Raw genomic sequence first — 14,890 nt, forward strand, 5'->3', positions numbered from 1 at the left:
GGAAAAAGTCAGATGGAATACTGTGCTCTCTTAGCTTTTCTGGGAAAGAAAGTAACAATGAAATGATCCCATCAGTATTCTTTGCAAATTTAACCCAATATAGCTTTAAAAATGATCCTGTTTTCTAGACCACATTTTTGGTACTATAGATTCTTGTGTAGACAAAATTCAGTATTCATTTCTGGCCATTGCCTAAAATCTGTCACTCTCCATTGTACGGTACACATCTTCCAAATGTATGGTTATATGGAGTGTGTTCCTAGGTAGTGTGTGCATGCAATTTGTGGGAGATGTTTAGGGGTAGGTTATGTGTGTAAAATCTGGAAAGGAAGCTGTCACTGTTGGAAGCTTAGTTATTCTGTGCAGCAGTGACTTTCAACTCCATTTGCACAGGGAGGAAGAAGCTCTGTTTTCTTGTTTGCCTGTTCCTAAGTTAAGCATCCTTTAGCAAATGAAACACAAAATAGGAACCAGCCAAACATAAATAAGTGTCAGATCTTCTTATGAAAATAAAGTTGAATAAATTAAAATACCTATCTTTTCTGAAACTGATCACCATTCTAGCCTTCAACTCTGCCCCAGCCAAAATCCTCTCTTTCCCACTCTGCCAAACTCTGTGTTCCAAGAATAAGTTCTGAGTGCTTTACACAGATAAACTTCAAAGTTTGTAATGCACCGGCTAATACGGAACACACGATTCTCTCACATGCTTGAATGAAGGAACAACAGCTTCTTTGTCCTTTTCTCTTTGGGCTGGTGCTCTAGAGATTGTATTGGTAGTGGGGAAAATCAGAGATCAAGCCCTAAAAACTGTAGCTTTGGAGACAGTGTGGCATATACTACTGAGATTTGAGTAAAACGCCAATCTGATCACCCCAAAAGGGTTATCCTTCAAAAGGATACTCACTACTGCGACCTCCATCAGGATAAACCCAAAGTTTCTTTAATATCAATATTCATGGTTATTAATTTGGCCCATTGTTAGGGTAGAGAATGGGCAGGAACCAACTGCACAGTGGAAGATCTGCCAGGTAAACATGTTTTCCTCAAATCAAGTTTTAGTAGAAACTTTTCCATTGGAGGACTTTCTCTAGATTAAACATTTTAAAGTACAATTAAAAAAATAGTACTTTTAAAGGATTGAGATCTACAATGTCTTTATATCCAGATATCTAAACATCCAAGTCTGAAAGACATTTAAAAATTAAGCAGTGATGCAGTCGCTGAATAGCAAGGCATGTTCACATTTCAAAGAGGCATAAAATGTGAAGTGACATACAATAGAAAGTCAAAGATGTGAAACTGATCTAGCATAGTCATACTGCATTAAAGAAAAGGTAGAACACTCTCGTTACCTAAATTAATTTACAAGAAAACATAAATTTCAGAAGTCCTCCGATGAACCAAGTGCAGATCATCTAAAGGGGGGAAGGGGAGTGCATGGTTTATTTCTATCTGTTCCCTTTCACTAAGAGAACATGAGGTAATTAGAAAGTGTTCAATGCATTCTGGACTGTACTGCTAATTGTCCGAGGCAAGAGAAATCAAAATGCTTCAGAAAAGTAAGGCCTTAGTTGAGTATTTTGGTAGAGGCCCCCCCTTTACTCAGTTTGTCACTAACTGGAAGTCTCATTATCACTCATTTTGAAGAGATGGATTGATTACGCTGTAGAAAAGGCTGGTTGCTGAGGATGTGTCTTTTCCATGTTTCCTCAGCCTCCTGCTTTTACCGAGTTAGGTCTTCAAAGTGGTGAAGGAAAAGAGGTCACTTTCCCTTCATAAAGTATCACTGGATGATTCCTCTCTCTTAATTATGTGAACTTTATAATAGTTGCAGATTTAAAAAAATTTTATTTTTCATCTCAAAGAGTTCTCAGTCCCCAACCCTCACAAGGTACCATGAAGGGGCACTAAAGTGCATTTTGATATAGGGGAGTAGAGTTTAAAGGTGCTGTCCAAGCTAAGAACCAAGATGATGCTGTTTAAAAAAGAAAGGCAATTCCTTCTACCTCCATCTCTGGAGTCAACTGAGGGAGGGAAATGAACTAACCCCTCACTGGAGGATTGTCCTAACTCTTCACTTTAGAGAAAACTGTGGAAGGGCCTGCACATAGAGACTCATTTATTTGTCCAAAATAGCAAAAATAGGCCTATTTCATCCTTAAGAAAGTATTTGCAAATCTCATCAGTCATAATCATAAAAATGTGAATGGATTCCAGATGCAATCCGTGTGGGCATGCTTGGTGGTACTATCTATGCGTCTTCAGCTTAAAGGAACATGCTGCTGTTCGTTTTCATCAAAACATGACTTCTAACTACCATAAATAAAATACACATGGAACGATTAAATCTTTTTCTTACAATAATACTTTTACATTAAAAAGTCACCTTCATCTTCAGATATATTGAAAATTAGGACTCTAAATCTTAGTATTTCCCAGTTTTAGATAACAATCTTGCACAGGCCCGAAAATCCAAAACTTGGAGCTCTGATTTACACAGCTTGGCAGGTTTCACACAGGTTCACAGGTAGGCAACTGTGAGATATGCTTTTTTTAAAATTAGCATTTTCTATCAAAACAGTCTGAAATCTTTTAAAATCCTCATAGAGACTGTATTTGTGCAATGCCACAGTCATGTAGCTAGAAAGAAGAAAACAAAATACAGTCTGGAAGATTGACCACCGTCGAAGTTTTCTTGGTCCTCGGTTTAAACAACGATGGGCCCAGGAAATGCAATTAAATACAGTGCTTTAAATAGGAAGAGAGCTGGTCCCAGAATAACTAAAGCGATTAAACAGGCACAGTCTCAACCACGGGTGATTTGATGCACTCCTCGTGCAATCTGCTCTTTTCTGCAAGACTCAAAGAATTTTCAGCAGGATGCTCTGAGATGTGACTGTCACCATTCAATGTAGAGACAAAGCCATCCTGGGAAGGCCCTTTCAAGTAGGAATGAAATTCCACTTGAGGATGACTGGACCTATGTTCTGGATATAAACTATTGCAGGGCACACCATTGTCGTTTTCTGAAGAGGAGCAGCACACGATCACAGAGGGATTGGCAGCTGCGTAGGGGGACGCGCCGTAGGCCTCCTCCGCCTGTCGGGCGTAGTCCACGAACTGTTCTGGGGTCATGGTGTAAGGCACCAGCGAGAGGGTACCGTTTTTGACAGTATCTCTTTCAGAATAGTTCTCAGAGATCTGGTTAGGAGTTCCTGGAATGTGGCTATCTATTTGGTAATACAGAGTGGAAGTGTTGGCATAAAAAGAAGCATTTTTTGCGTGGCTCTCATGAACGGCAGTGCCATCCGAATAACAAAGGACGGAAGGGAGAGGGACAACCTCGGCATGGGTACCCAAACCTTCCACGAAGCTGTTCCCTTTCTCCTCCTCCTCTTCCTCCTCCTCCTCCTCTTCCTCCTCCTCCTCCTCCTCCTCTGATTCACTGGGTGCCAAGCTTTGCGTACTAGAATCAGTGACTCCGCTGCAGAAGCTGCTCCCGTCCTCCTCCTCCTCCTCCTCCTCCTCCTCCTCTCCTTGACAATCTAACTCCTCAGCAGACTGCAGGTGTAGCACTGCCGCCTGTGGTTCAGTTTCAATCTCAAAGTTGTCTGCGATGGAATATTCGACCGAGTGAGCGACGGGGCCCATGGAACTATTGTGAGCACTTATCTCACCATGGCAGCCGTTCAGAGTGGGGATTTGCTGCTCTCGATTTTTCTCCAGTTCGAGTTTCATTATTGTGTGCAAAAAGTGAGTCCGGACACGGATAGGATTAAATTCAATTCTACCTGCTGTGTTACTACATCCTTCTTTAGTGCAGCCACATGGGAAAGACATTCGATCCACCTTGGAAGGAAGAACACAGATTAGTCCCAGAGAACTCTTACAAAGGTAATAAAAATCCAATACCTTTGGCAACCCCTTTGACTCTGGATTACTTAATTCTATTTATTCTAGAACAAATGACAATCACACTGCAAATAGCAATGAGAAGAGGGAAATAAAGGCTGAAAACATGAGGTTAATCTAGTTTTAAAACCGATACTCAGTTTGAAATGTTATTGTTATAGGTGTGTATTTTCAGGTCACTGATTGTCATGCTTTCACTCTTCTCCGTTCTCCCTTCATTGCTTCTCTCCGCCCCATGATTTTTGCTCCCATTTTTTTCAATGCTTCTATCCTTTCCTTAAATAACTTACTGTTCTGCTGCATACCAGCTCACAGGTCCAATTTTAAAGAAACTTACTGTCCTCATCCCCACCTGCTCTTTTTCACTGACATGATAGGACATTCTCCATGCCAGACATGTCTCTTTGTTTTGCTGATTATAAACTGAACTTCTTTGCCTTAGGTGTCTAGACTGACAGCAAATATCAGTATGCAGTCTGATAACGCACCCCACTGGTTTGAGTCCTCATTTTTTTTAATCCATGGCACAGTTAATGTGTGAGCTGTTGCAATGGGGATGTACGTTCCTGACTGATGGTGGACCTGTGGGTTTAGATCCTGGCTTCCCTCCACCCTCCCTACTCACTAGACTAGATGCTTCTTTAGAGAAGGGAATGCTCATTTAGTTAATATCCCAGAATTATTTGAATGATTGGAATCTCTTCATAAAGTGATTGGGTTCAGTGACTGGGCTCTTTACTTAGGTGTTGGGTGGAATTTATCTAAGCTATTTGATATTTGTCTCAAATCCCGACAATTAACCTTTATGCTGACAGAGCACAGACTGCCAGAAAAGCTTTGTCCAACTTGCCACCTGATGCGAGCCCAGAGAATTCCCTACAGCTATCACGGAGACAGACTCTAGCAGTGTCATCAGAGCCCCAATAAAAAGTAGCAGCATATGCAGAGCCAGAATCTACAGCTATTTTCCAAGTCATGAGTCTTTTTTTCTGGGACTTACTTTATGTGACTGTTCACCTAATGAGAAGTGGCCTTCCCCTTTGCCTGCTCAAATGGCTATGCTCATTGAAAAAGTCATGTTTCCACATAAAATGAGGACTCCTAACTAATTATGGAACACTAAGGTATTATAGACAGGTAGGGGACTGAGAAGCTCTTAGTCCAGTAGCTGGCAAGTTTATTTTTGGAAAGGGCCAAAGACAAATATTTTAGACTATGTGGGTCATTAGTCACTGTGGAAACTATTCAATTCTACTGTAGAAGCATGAGAAGCAGTCATAGACAACATGAAAGCAAGTAAACAAGCAAAAAAAAAAAATGACTGTACTTCAGTGAAACTTGATTTACAAAAACAGGTGGCAAGCTGCAGTGACCAGTGACCTGTAAGGCACAGCTTGCCAAGCCATCATCGTGTCCAGTTCCTTTATTTCAGACATGGAAAAACTGAGTACAGAAAGTTTATCTGATTTGCCAAACTTATAAAGATGGTAAAAAGCAGAACCAGGAGTTTTCTTAAGTCCCAGTCTAGTCATTTTTCCCCTAGTCCATACACCTCATCCATGGATGGATGGTGCGCAATCAAATGTTCGGGGTGTCATGATCTTGAATGCTTGCAAAATAAGTAAATAGGACAAATGAATCCAAGATGAAATGATTTTGGAAAACTCAGCTTTAGCTCAGGTTACTTTTCACACTACATTGTATGTATAAATATATTATGGATACCTATTCCAAATGAAATATTCTTTCATTTGTATCTCTTCCTGAATTCTGTGTCTTGCCTAGCTCCAAAGATTTCCTCAACACATGGAAAGCCTCACTAAACGTGATGTCACTGGCTCTATAAGAGAAGGCATTGTCTTGCTCTGGAGCTCCTAAAATCAAACCCTTACCTGACACTTAATGCCTGCCAGGCTGCAGGTACACGTTTCTGGATCACAGAACACGCGGCAGTCACAGCCACAGTCCTCTCGAGACAGGCGGATGGCTCGCAGTTCATGCTTTTCCTCCACATCAATCTTTTTCACTCCGGAGGCCCGCAGCAATGCTCTCCGTTTTTTTGTGGGTAGGGGTTGTAGAAAGAAGTACTCATCTACCTCTGTGTTGTCTAAATCAATATCATCATCAGAAATGTCATCCACTGTAAGAGTGCTAGCTTCTTCAGATTCCACTGTGCCATTTTTAGTCATCTAAAAATACAAAGCAGCAAGTAAGACTCAAGAGGGCAGGGTCTAAAACCCCTACTTTGACACTTTGTAAGAATGAAGTCATTGTATAACAGCATGTTGCTACAATCAATAGGTGTTTGTGAGTTAAATCATTTCCTTTTATTTTTCCCCTTAAGAAGTCACAGGGAGGAAAATGAAAGCATCAGAAATGATAGACTTTTAAGTGTACTGCTTAGAGAAGACTACTAATTGAAACTCTTAACCTCCTAATGTTTAGAGCTCCAGTTAGAGCTTTTAGCCTGTGTGATGTAGAAAAGATCAAAGGTTATATATGCCCATCAATGAGAGCTATTTTTAGACTTGGTTTGTCATGGGCAGCTCTGGTGATGGAATAAATGTGTCCTTTTTCAGGGGTGACAGCACCCCAGTGGAAATCACTGCCACCTAAATCAGCAAACACTTTGTCCTAGAAATAATGACTCTGTCTTTTGGGCTCTAGCAAAACCATGCACTAGGAAATAAAGTTGTGCTGCACTGGGCTTTTGGGATTACACATACAGTCACCCTCTAGGACATTCAAGAGCAAGAGCTTGATATGAAGTAATCAGTCTGGTGAGTGTGCTCTTTTACGACAAGGAGTAGAGGGCAGTGCCAGCAGTTCTTGTCCAAAGGCAACTCAGTCATAAACTCGGCCCTCAAAGGAGTCCACAAGAACCTTGCCCAAGGCAATACCTTCTGCACAATAGCTCACGTGGACAACTGTGTCTCATATAGCCACAACTACTTTGCTTCTATTTATATTTCTTGCTTAACTTATTTTCATTCATCAAGAAATCCTGCAACTGTATTTCACTTCTTATTGTTACACCACCACCTACTATGGTTCCTTTACTGAAAAAGGCAGTTAGACCCACTTTTTTCCTGAATATGAGCCAGAATTATAGACTGAGAAGCAGCATAGAAATCAATGCAGAAACTGTGCAAAAGTCAGGAAAATCCTAAATAGAAAAGAAATAAACAACACAATATTTTTATTTCTTTAATTTTAAAGCTGGTTACTTAAGAACTTCATTAATTATAATTATCTCCATGCTTTCTAATCTTAATAATTTAGTCATTACATACTTAAAAACTTTGGTGACATTAGACAACCATCTCTCATGCTTATAGGAAAAAGCTCAACATTTAGATAAGGATATTTATTATTGGCCAAAAATCCCAAATAGACAATGCTGAACATACTGAAAAACAAACAGAAACCTAGTCTTGACTTCAGGTAGAAACAGAACAATAGTAACTGGCTATTAAAATACATTACCAAGGGTATTTTAGTTATTTTTAGAACTTAAGTCTATGATCTTACAAAAAGAGACAGCTCATTTATTGGGTTTAGTTTCTTGGTGTGATATGAATTTTTTGCCTTCCTTAGCATCTCCCACATAGATATTGGTTAAGCTGTTTTTATTTTTCTGTGATGTCCACTACTAGAACACTAATTTGATTGGTTGCTATATCACTTTTGTTGACTCATTTAATTATCAGAACCATCTTTCTAACTAAAAAGACCTGATTTTCTAAAGGATTCAGGGATATAACTACTTAACACTTACTCAATCGTCTGCGACAGATAAAATTGCATTAGCTGTCTGAGTTCCTCTCCTATTTTGTCACCTCTGTGGCATTTAAATTTGCTTTCAGAAATTCTTGCTTTGCCTGTATGAGTCTTATCAAACTTCTGACTACACAACACACGTGAAGTGCCTTCTTACACTTGGTTAGTGTCATTCATTTTAACACTTTCTTCTACTTATTCTTCATGTTCTATAATATTTACTCTCCTTTGTGAACATGAGAATGACAATAAATTCCATTTTATTTCAACTGGCTTTGATTTTAAAAGACTTGTTATCATATAATATATTTAGTCAAAAGGTCAACGAAAAATAAGATTTCAGCAAATATTTAGAAATAAGAAATTTCTAAGGCTAACACAAATAGCCAAATGGCATCTAAGAACTGGAAAAACAAACAAACCTGGAACTCAAAGACACTATAGGTGATGCCTATTACAGATATAAGTGAACTTAGATATAAAATCTGCATCTCATTTATTTACTTTAATGGAAATTTTATTTCAAAATAAAAATTCGATAAAAACCTGAAACTCCTTTCCCTAGAGATACATACACTATTCCCATTTGCTCAAAAACCCACAGGAACTCTAAACTAGATTAAGAGTGTCATTGTGAAAATAAAGGTATCTGGCAAGGTTTTCTCCTCATTGCTCCAAGTCATTTCTGCCATTTCTAATGAAGACAGGACATCTTTTTAGTCTCTGGCTTACCCCCCCACCCACCCATAGACCATAGATTCTGGCTTGGTATGTTGCCATTGAAAGAGATTATTCTCTGTTCCCCACCTCAGAGGCCAGTCTATACCCACCTATTCTTCCAAACTCAGGCCAAACCTGCTGAGATTAAATGCTCTTTAAGTTCAGAGCATTACATAGTCTAGCTTCAAATATAAGTTTTCATATTAGCACAACAGGAGGGAAAGTCAAAGAGTTCCTGATTCTGTCTGCATTGCATGTCCCTCATACACTCAAATGCAAAGAAACCCAAGAGTCTTCTGAGATTGCCTCAACTACTTTTACAAACTCCTATACTCCATAATCCACTTCTCACAAGATAATTCATTTTGAATAGCATTTTTCTCTTGACATGAATGTGACCTTTAAATGTCTTTTCCCCACTTCCCCTTTCTCAAAACAGAATCACTGAATTTTCAGACTAATTCATCAGATGCTGCCTCCTTACACAAAGCATCAGTGAAGCTCAGGTTAATTATGATCTTTCCTGGCCCTCCCTTGGGTTAAAGTACAGCACTATGAAGTTATCCACAACCACTGCAGCACAAGTTCTATCCCTGGATTGGGAGGTGACCCACATGGCACAGCAAACCTCTCCTGTCCTTTCTACTCCTTCCCTTAGCAGCGTTATTTCAGTCAATCCATCTGTTCGGTTCCCCATTCTGTTTCTGGTGAGTTTTCTTACCCCCTTGCACCTCTGGCTTGTACACCAGCTCATATATACATAAATAAATAAATATTTTATTTTTTAAAAAAGATTTATTGACTTATGAAAACCAGAGCTGGGGTATAGGCCAGAGCTGGGGTGTTAAGAAGAGTGACCAGAGAGAGAAGGGAAGCAGAACAGGTGGATTTACTGAAATACACTGCAGAGGAGAGGAGTAGAGGGCAAGACAGGGGAGGTCTGCTGTGCCATTGTGGGTCAGCTCCCTGGTGGGCTGAGGGTCACAATTGCTTTGCAGTTTCTGCAGAGTGCTTTACAGTACTGAGATTTAACCCCTTGCATCACCAGGGAGTCCCACTTACCCATCTTTTAATATTGCTTTCCTGTATCTCACAGGTAGATTCCACAGTTCTGATGATACCTAGTGCAAGTACTGGGAATTAATACTGCTGACATGGAATTAAATGCATACAGAGTAACCAACACATTCAAAGGCATGCTTTCTTGGTACTTAGATAGTCTCAGTGCACTGAGTGGGGTAGGAGACAAAAGAGCAGTATAAGCTTCCTTGATTTAGCTTATTCTGAAATGAAAACTATGACTCAGACACAGAGAACAGGAACTCAGAAAAGAAAAGAACAGGAAGCAAACTGAAGATAAGATATCCTCACCAGTCAATTTCTTATGAACACCTATGAAGCAATCAGCAGTCACTAAAGCATGAGTTTGTTCCCCGGCCAGGGAGCTGACCCACATGGCATAGCAGACCTCTCCTGTCTCGCCCACTGCTCTCCTCAGCAGTGTACTTCAATCAATCTGCCTGTTCTGCTCCCCAGTGTGTCTCTGATGAATCCTCTTATCCCGTCCCCACACCTCTTGTATGCATAAATTAAAAAAAAAAACCCGAATATTAAAAAAAAAATAAGTACAGTTAATAAAACATTGAAGAAGAGAGGCTGGACAAAGCTCCAAAACCTAAATGAAATTTCCTAGAGCAAGGTGGTAGAATCTAGTAAGATTGAAACCTAGAGGGAATTTGAATGCCAAGTCTCTTTGAAACATACAAATGCTACCTCATGTATTTTATAGATACATGTAAAAAGGGAATAGAGGCTTATATAATTGTTCAACAATGTGCTACAGATGATAAAATACAGCATTTAATTAGGAAAAAATGTATAATATTAAGATGACTACATTGATTATGCCTAGGAGTATGATATATTTGACTGGATTTGACAGAGGTAAAAAGACTGTGCTCTATGATTTAGAAATCTAAGGCTGGTTGTTTCTTCTAGGAACATGCATTTAATTCTATCAATTTTTCTCTACTAATTGTTTTAAAACAGTATTCATGCTTGAATGCCCCAGGTAGCATTGAATTTGTTGTACAACCTAACTGTACATATTTCTCAATATAGCTAATTCATAGCTTCATTGAAACTACTAAATAAGCAGTAGTTTTATGAAAAAGTCAATTTCTACTCTTAATTGTGATTTCAAAAAATCTGTTACAAGGAAATGTCAAGAAAGTGTGTATATTTCTTCTTACAATAACTACTTCATTTATAAGGCCTCACTGGAGGAGGTGTCATGGTGTGAACAGTCCCCTTGGGGCAGAGATACTCATTGGAAAGACCTGGAGGCACAGTGAAATGAGAAACTTCTCCATATTGTTTGGGCCTCTTGGCCCAGTAGGATAGAAACTATCCAGAACCAGTTCCAGTTCCAAGAATTTGTGGTGTTTTATCTGGTCTTCAAAATGAGGGATTTGGGAGGTGTTTGATAATGGAATATTTGGAGACAGTTTTTGCAAACATTGCCTTTTCTCTCCTTACTCAAGGAGACACAGAGGACCACCTCCAGGAAAAAGCAAAATGGCCACACTCATTAGCAATTCTTGCTTTCTCTTTGGACCCCTCTTTGTGCCAGTGTTATCCCTGCTTCCCCAGTAAAAATAATAAACTCAATTTAGCTACATTTATCTTGTTACTTATCTCAGAAGTATTTTTATTTCAAAACAAATTTTATATTAAAAGGAAAATTTCTGGTGGCACAAGGAGTTAAAGTCTTAGCACTATCAAGCTACAGCTAGCTGTTGGAGCTAGAGTTCAATACCTGGCCAGGGAGCTGACCCACATGGCTCAGCAGACCTCTTCTGTCTGTCTGGCTGCCCCCCCTCAGCAGTGTATTTCAGTAGATCAGCCTGTTCTGTTCCTATTCTGTCTCTAGTGAATCCTCTCACCTCCTTACACTTCTGGCCTGTACCCTAGTTCTTGTATGCATAAATAAATAAGAATAAATGTTTCAAAAAAAGAGAGAAAAATTTCAAATATCAACATGAAATTTTCTGATCATATTTTTGGCTACCTAATTTTAGATTTTATTTAGCGAAATCTTAGATAAGCATTATCAATGATATTTTAAAAAAAGAATCAAAAAGAATTATAATGAAAATAAGCGAGTTTCCTTCCATGAATTCTCACAATATTTTTACCAAACTGGTCCATACTGCAGTGGTCTTTCATTATTACCACATGACAGGTGCTTTTGAGTTTCTGAATACTTCCAGTACAATGCAGTGAACATCAGTTCACCTTACTTAGAAATCCATTATCTTTTTGCTTAGCATCCATTTGTAAGGAGCGATGCTATCCCTTTTATTTATAATGTCCCCAAAGGGAAGCTGCATGCTTTCACATGGCAGTGATAAGCCACGACATGACACCCCTTCGGACACTGGCCAACTCCCGACACTACACACGATGGAGAAAATGAATCAGTAATGGAGTGCTCGTTTTGCCACTTCTTGTTGCCTTCAGCTTATTTTTAAAAAGCATAGAAGTAACTAAATACAAATTATAGTATCAGAGTTTGTCATTGCTAGACATGGAGGAAGGTTCCTATAGATGTGTGGATCCCCCTAACATTCACTCAAAGTTCACCATCATCTATCTTCTAGTTCTCAGAATTATAGTCTTCCAGCTGTTAAAAACTGCCACACAGGATCAAACCCAGAAAGGGAAGACTCCCCACAGGTAGAGAGATTGTTGTTCTCAGGCCTGTTGGGGATAATCCATTAACTTATGAATAGGAAGGAACAGGATAATATAACCAGTTTTCTTTTGAATGAGCCAGTTATGTCACATTTTTGTGATTCTTTGTCTACAGATATACACATGGCCTCATAATTTACCTATCCCACTGGGTCTTTGTGAAGATTAAATAATGTTTATAAAATGCCTGGCAAATTAGAATCACTTAATGAATGGCAGCTATCATTACTGTTCTACCAATATTTGAGTTTGGAAATGACCTCACTCTTTAGTTAGGGGGTGAAGGTGGTTTACAGTGGGTTAGAAAGGAAAAGGGGAGATTTCAGGAACAAAACAGAACTATTATCACATTAAATTATATGGATAGCAATCATGAAAACAACAACAACAACAACCAATAATAGTGGATTGCTACCAAAAAAACTCAAGGTACTTTCATGGAAACCTGTCAAAAACAAAAACAAAAACAACAAAACAAAAACTCCAAAGGAATTAAAAGACATGTTGTAGTCTATGTGGTCTTTAGCCTAATTTAAGCAAATTCTTGTTGTGTCTTTATTGGACTACTGTAACTGTCTATTATCTGGTCTAATTTTGCTTTTTGTAAAGATTTATTTATTTATACATACAAGAACTGAGGTACAGGCCAGAGGTGAGGGGGCAGTGAGACGCTTCACCAGAGACAGAGTGGGGAGCAGAACAGGCAGATCTACTGAAATACACTGCTCAGGGGAGCAAAAGACGAGACAGGTGAGATCTGCTGTGCCATGTGAGTCACCTCCCTGGCCAGGGATTGAACTCTGTGCTGCAGTGGCTGTGGATAGCTTCATTGTGCTGCACTTTAACCCACTGCAGCACCAGGGTGGGCCCCTTATCTGGTCTAATTCTATAGCTGCCCTCACAGCACTTGGCATGGCTGCCCCTACTCCAAAACTATTCACACAAGAGCATGAACCTGATAATGTTATCCTTCATGCTTAATTTTTGGATGACTTCTATTTTTGGATGGCTTCTTAGGTTGAAGAGGGGGAAAAAGCTTTAATATAATAGATAAACTTTGCCTTCCTCCTTCACACTACTCCAATCTTACCTTTTCTCTAGTCACACTAGCTGTTGTGAGTTCATTGCTTTTCCTCTTGCCCTAAGGCACCACCAACTCCGCCTGCTGCCTGAACCACTGTTGCCAACACTTATTCTTAGTTACCTGTTCGGATGTTAGTTCAGTGGTGACTTCCATGTAAATGCCTCCTTGACTTCTTGGACCATATCAATTTCCTGTTACACATTTTCATAGTACCTTGCAACTCTCCTTCACAGCACTTAACGAAACTGTGGCTCATTATGTTGCTTGACTTCATGATTAATATTTTTCTTTCCTACTGACTCATAAGTTCCAGGAAAGAAAGGACCACATTTAATTTTGATACCAGTTAATCCCATACCAAGCACAGGGTCTATACACTAGCAATACTCAATAGCAAATATTTACAGAATGAATGAATAAATGATGTCAGGTAAGTTCTTCACATTGCTTGTAGTGAGAGACAACCCTGTTTACTTAAACAAACAAAAAAGTCTCAGCAGGCAATCTAGTGTGTAAAAGGTGCAGTTTAGACTGACTAGAAATATAAAAATGGTTGACTGAGCCAGGCAGAGGTAAGGATATAAGGACACAGTGTTCTGCAACAAAGTGAGTTTCTAGTATTTACCTTCAGTTTTAAAGAGTTCAGTTTTTCCTCCCTGAGGTGTTCTCGCAACATCTCCCGGTGGAGCCTCTCCTGCTCTCTGGCAAATTCGCCCAGGGTGTACTGGCGCACGCTGTTGTGCCGGCTGGACATGCCCAGCGTGCTGCCCCCTTGACTGGGCACACTCGTGAAGCCTTGCCTCCTGGTGAAGTAGTACACGGTGACACAACTAAAATGCACATTCTTTGTCCTCAGTCTCTTCTCTCGTTTGAGAATGGAGGAAGCTGAAAGAAAGAGACACAATTCAGTGAACATCCAGAACAGCAGGTTTCGAAAGAAGTGAAGGATTAGAAAATGGAGTCTGATGATCAAAAACATCAATCCCTGTTTGGCTAGGACACACTAAAATGTTACTTTCCAGAGTTGACATGGATATGTATTCCCTTTCTTACATTTCCTTTTAGTTATGATGGGATAGACATGTAAAACTCCTTGATGGTAATGTTAAATAAACTTCAGGAAAGTTGCCAATAGTCTATGAATCAATGACAGACTTTCTTTCAGAGTGCCCCTTAAATCCTGGTTTTCTGATTTTTATATGAGTTGTATTATATCATGATCAGGAATGACACAATAGAAAACATCACATTTTGGATCTTATTTCAATATGTAGGATGCTTGGCATGAAAAAAAAGTCTATTTTTAAACTTTAGAAAATTCTGAAAGGCAATTAAAAACACAGAAATGAGCATTGGCACTCAATCTAATAAAGCCTTTTTTTTTTTCCTGGAAAAAGCTCCATTAAGTGGCATTAACTGACAGTGGGTTTTAACCCAAGTGAACATGGGACAATTGGAAATGTCATGAAATATATCAGAACTTTTATTATTAATTCCAGGGACAAAGATGCCCAGAGCATCATGGAGGGTTGAGATAAACAGTGTAGGCAAGAGAAAGAGAGACACATTATAATCATGACCTTTGGAGTTGGAAGACATGCTAGACAAGTCCCTTTATTTTATACTGAAATAACC

At 39.3% G+C, this 14,890-nt stretch overlaps 1 protein-coding gene across 2 annotated transcripts in view; it reads right to left on the reverse strand.

Moving 5' to 3' along the window:
• Positions 1–1,845: 1,845 nt before the first annotated feature.
• The window catches only part of CSRNP3 (cysteine-serine-rich nuclear protein 3), a 165,261-nt gene continuing 152,216 nt past the window's right edge, over positions 1,846–14,890 (reverse strand). Inside the window, exons 3-5 of one of the 2 annotated variants that reach the window (XM_004674586.1) lie at positions 13,881–14,140; positions 5,808–6,104; positions 1,846–3,852 (exon numbers count right to left, since the gene is read on the reverse strand). In XM_004674586.1, the coding sequence (XP_004674643.1) occupies positions 2,794–3,852; positions 5,808–6,104; positions 13,881–14,140 (1,616 nt within the window). In that variant the 3' untranslated portion in view covers positions 1,846–2,793. The remainder of the gene's footprint in view (positions 3,853–5,807; positions 6,105–13,880; positions 14,141–14,890) is intronic. The other variant, XM_012725931.1, reaches the window with a different exon arrangement.

Source organism: Condylura cristata, unplaced genomic scaffold (genome assembly GCF_000260355.1).
Source record: "Condylura cristata isolate star-nosed mole 26May11 unplaced genomic scaffold, ConCri1.0 scaffold00002, whole genome shotgun sequence".
NCBI lineage: Eukaryota > Metazoa > Chordata > Mammalia > Eulipotyphla > Talpidae > Condylura > Condylura cristata.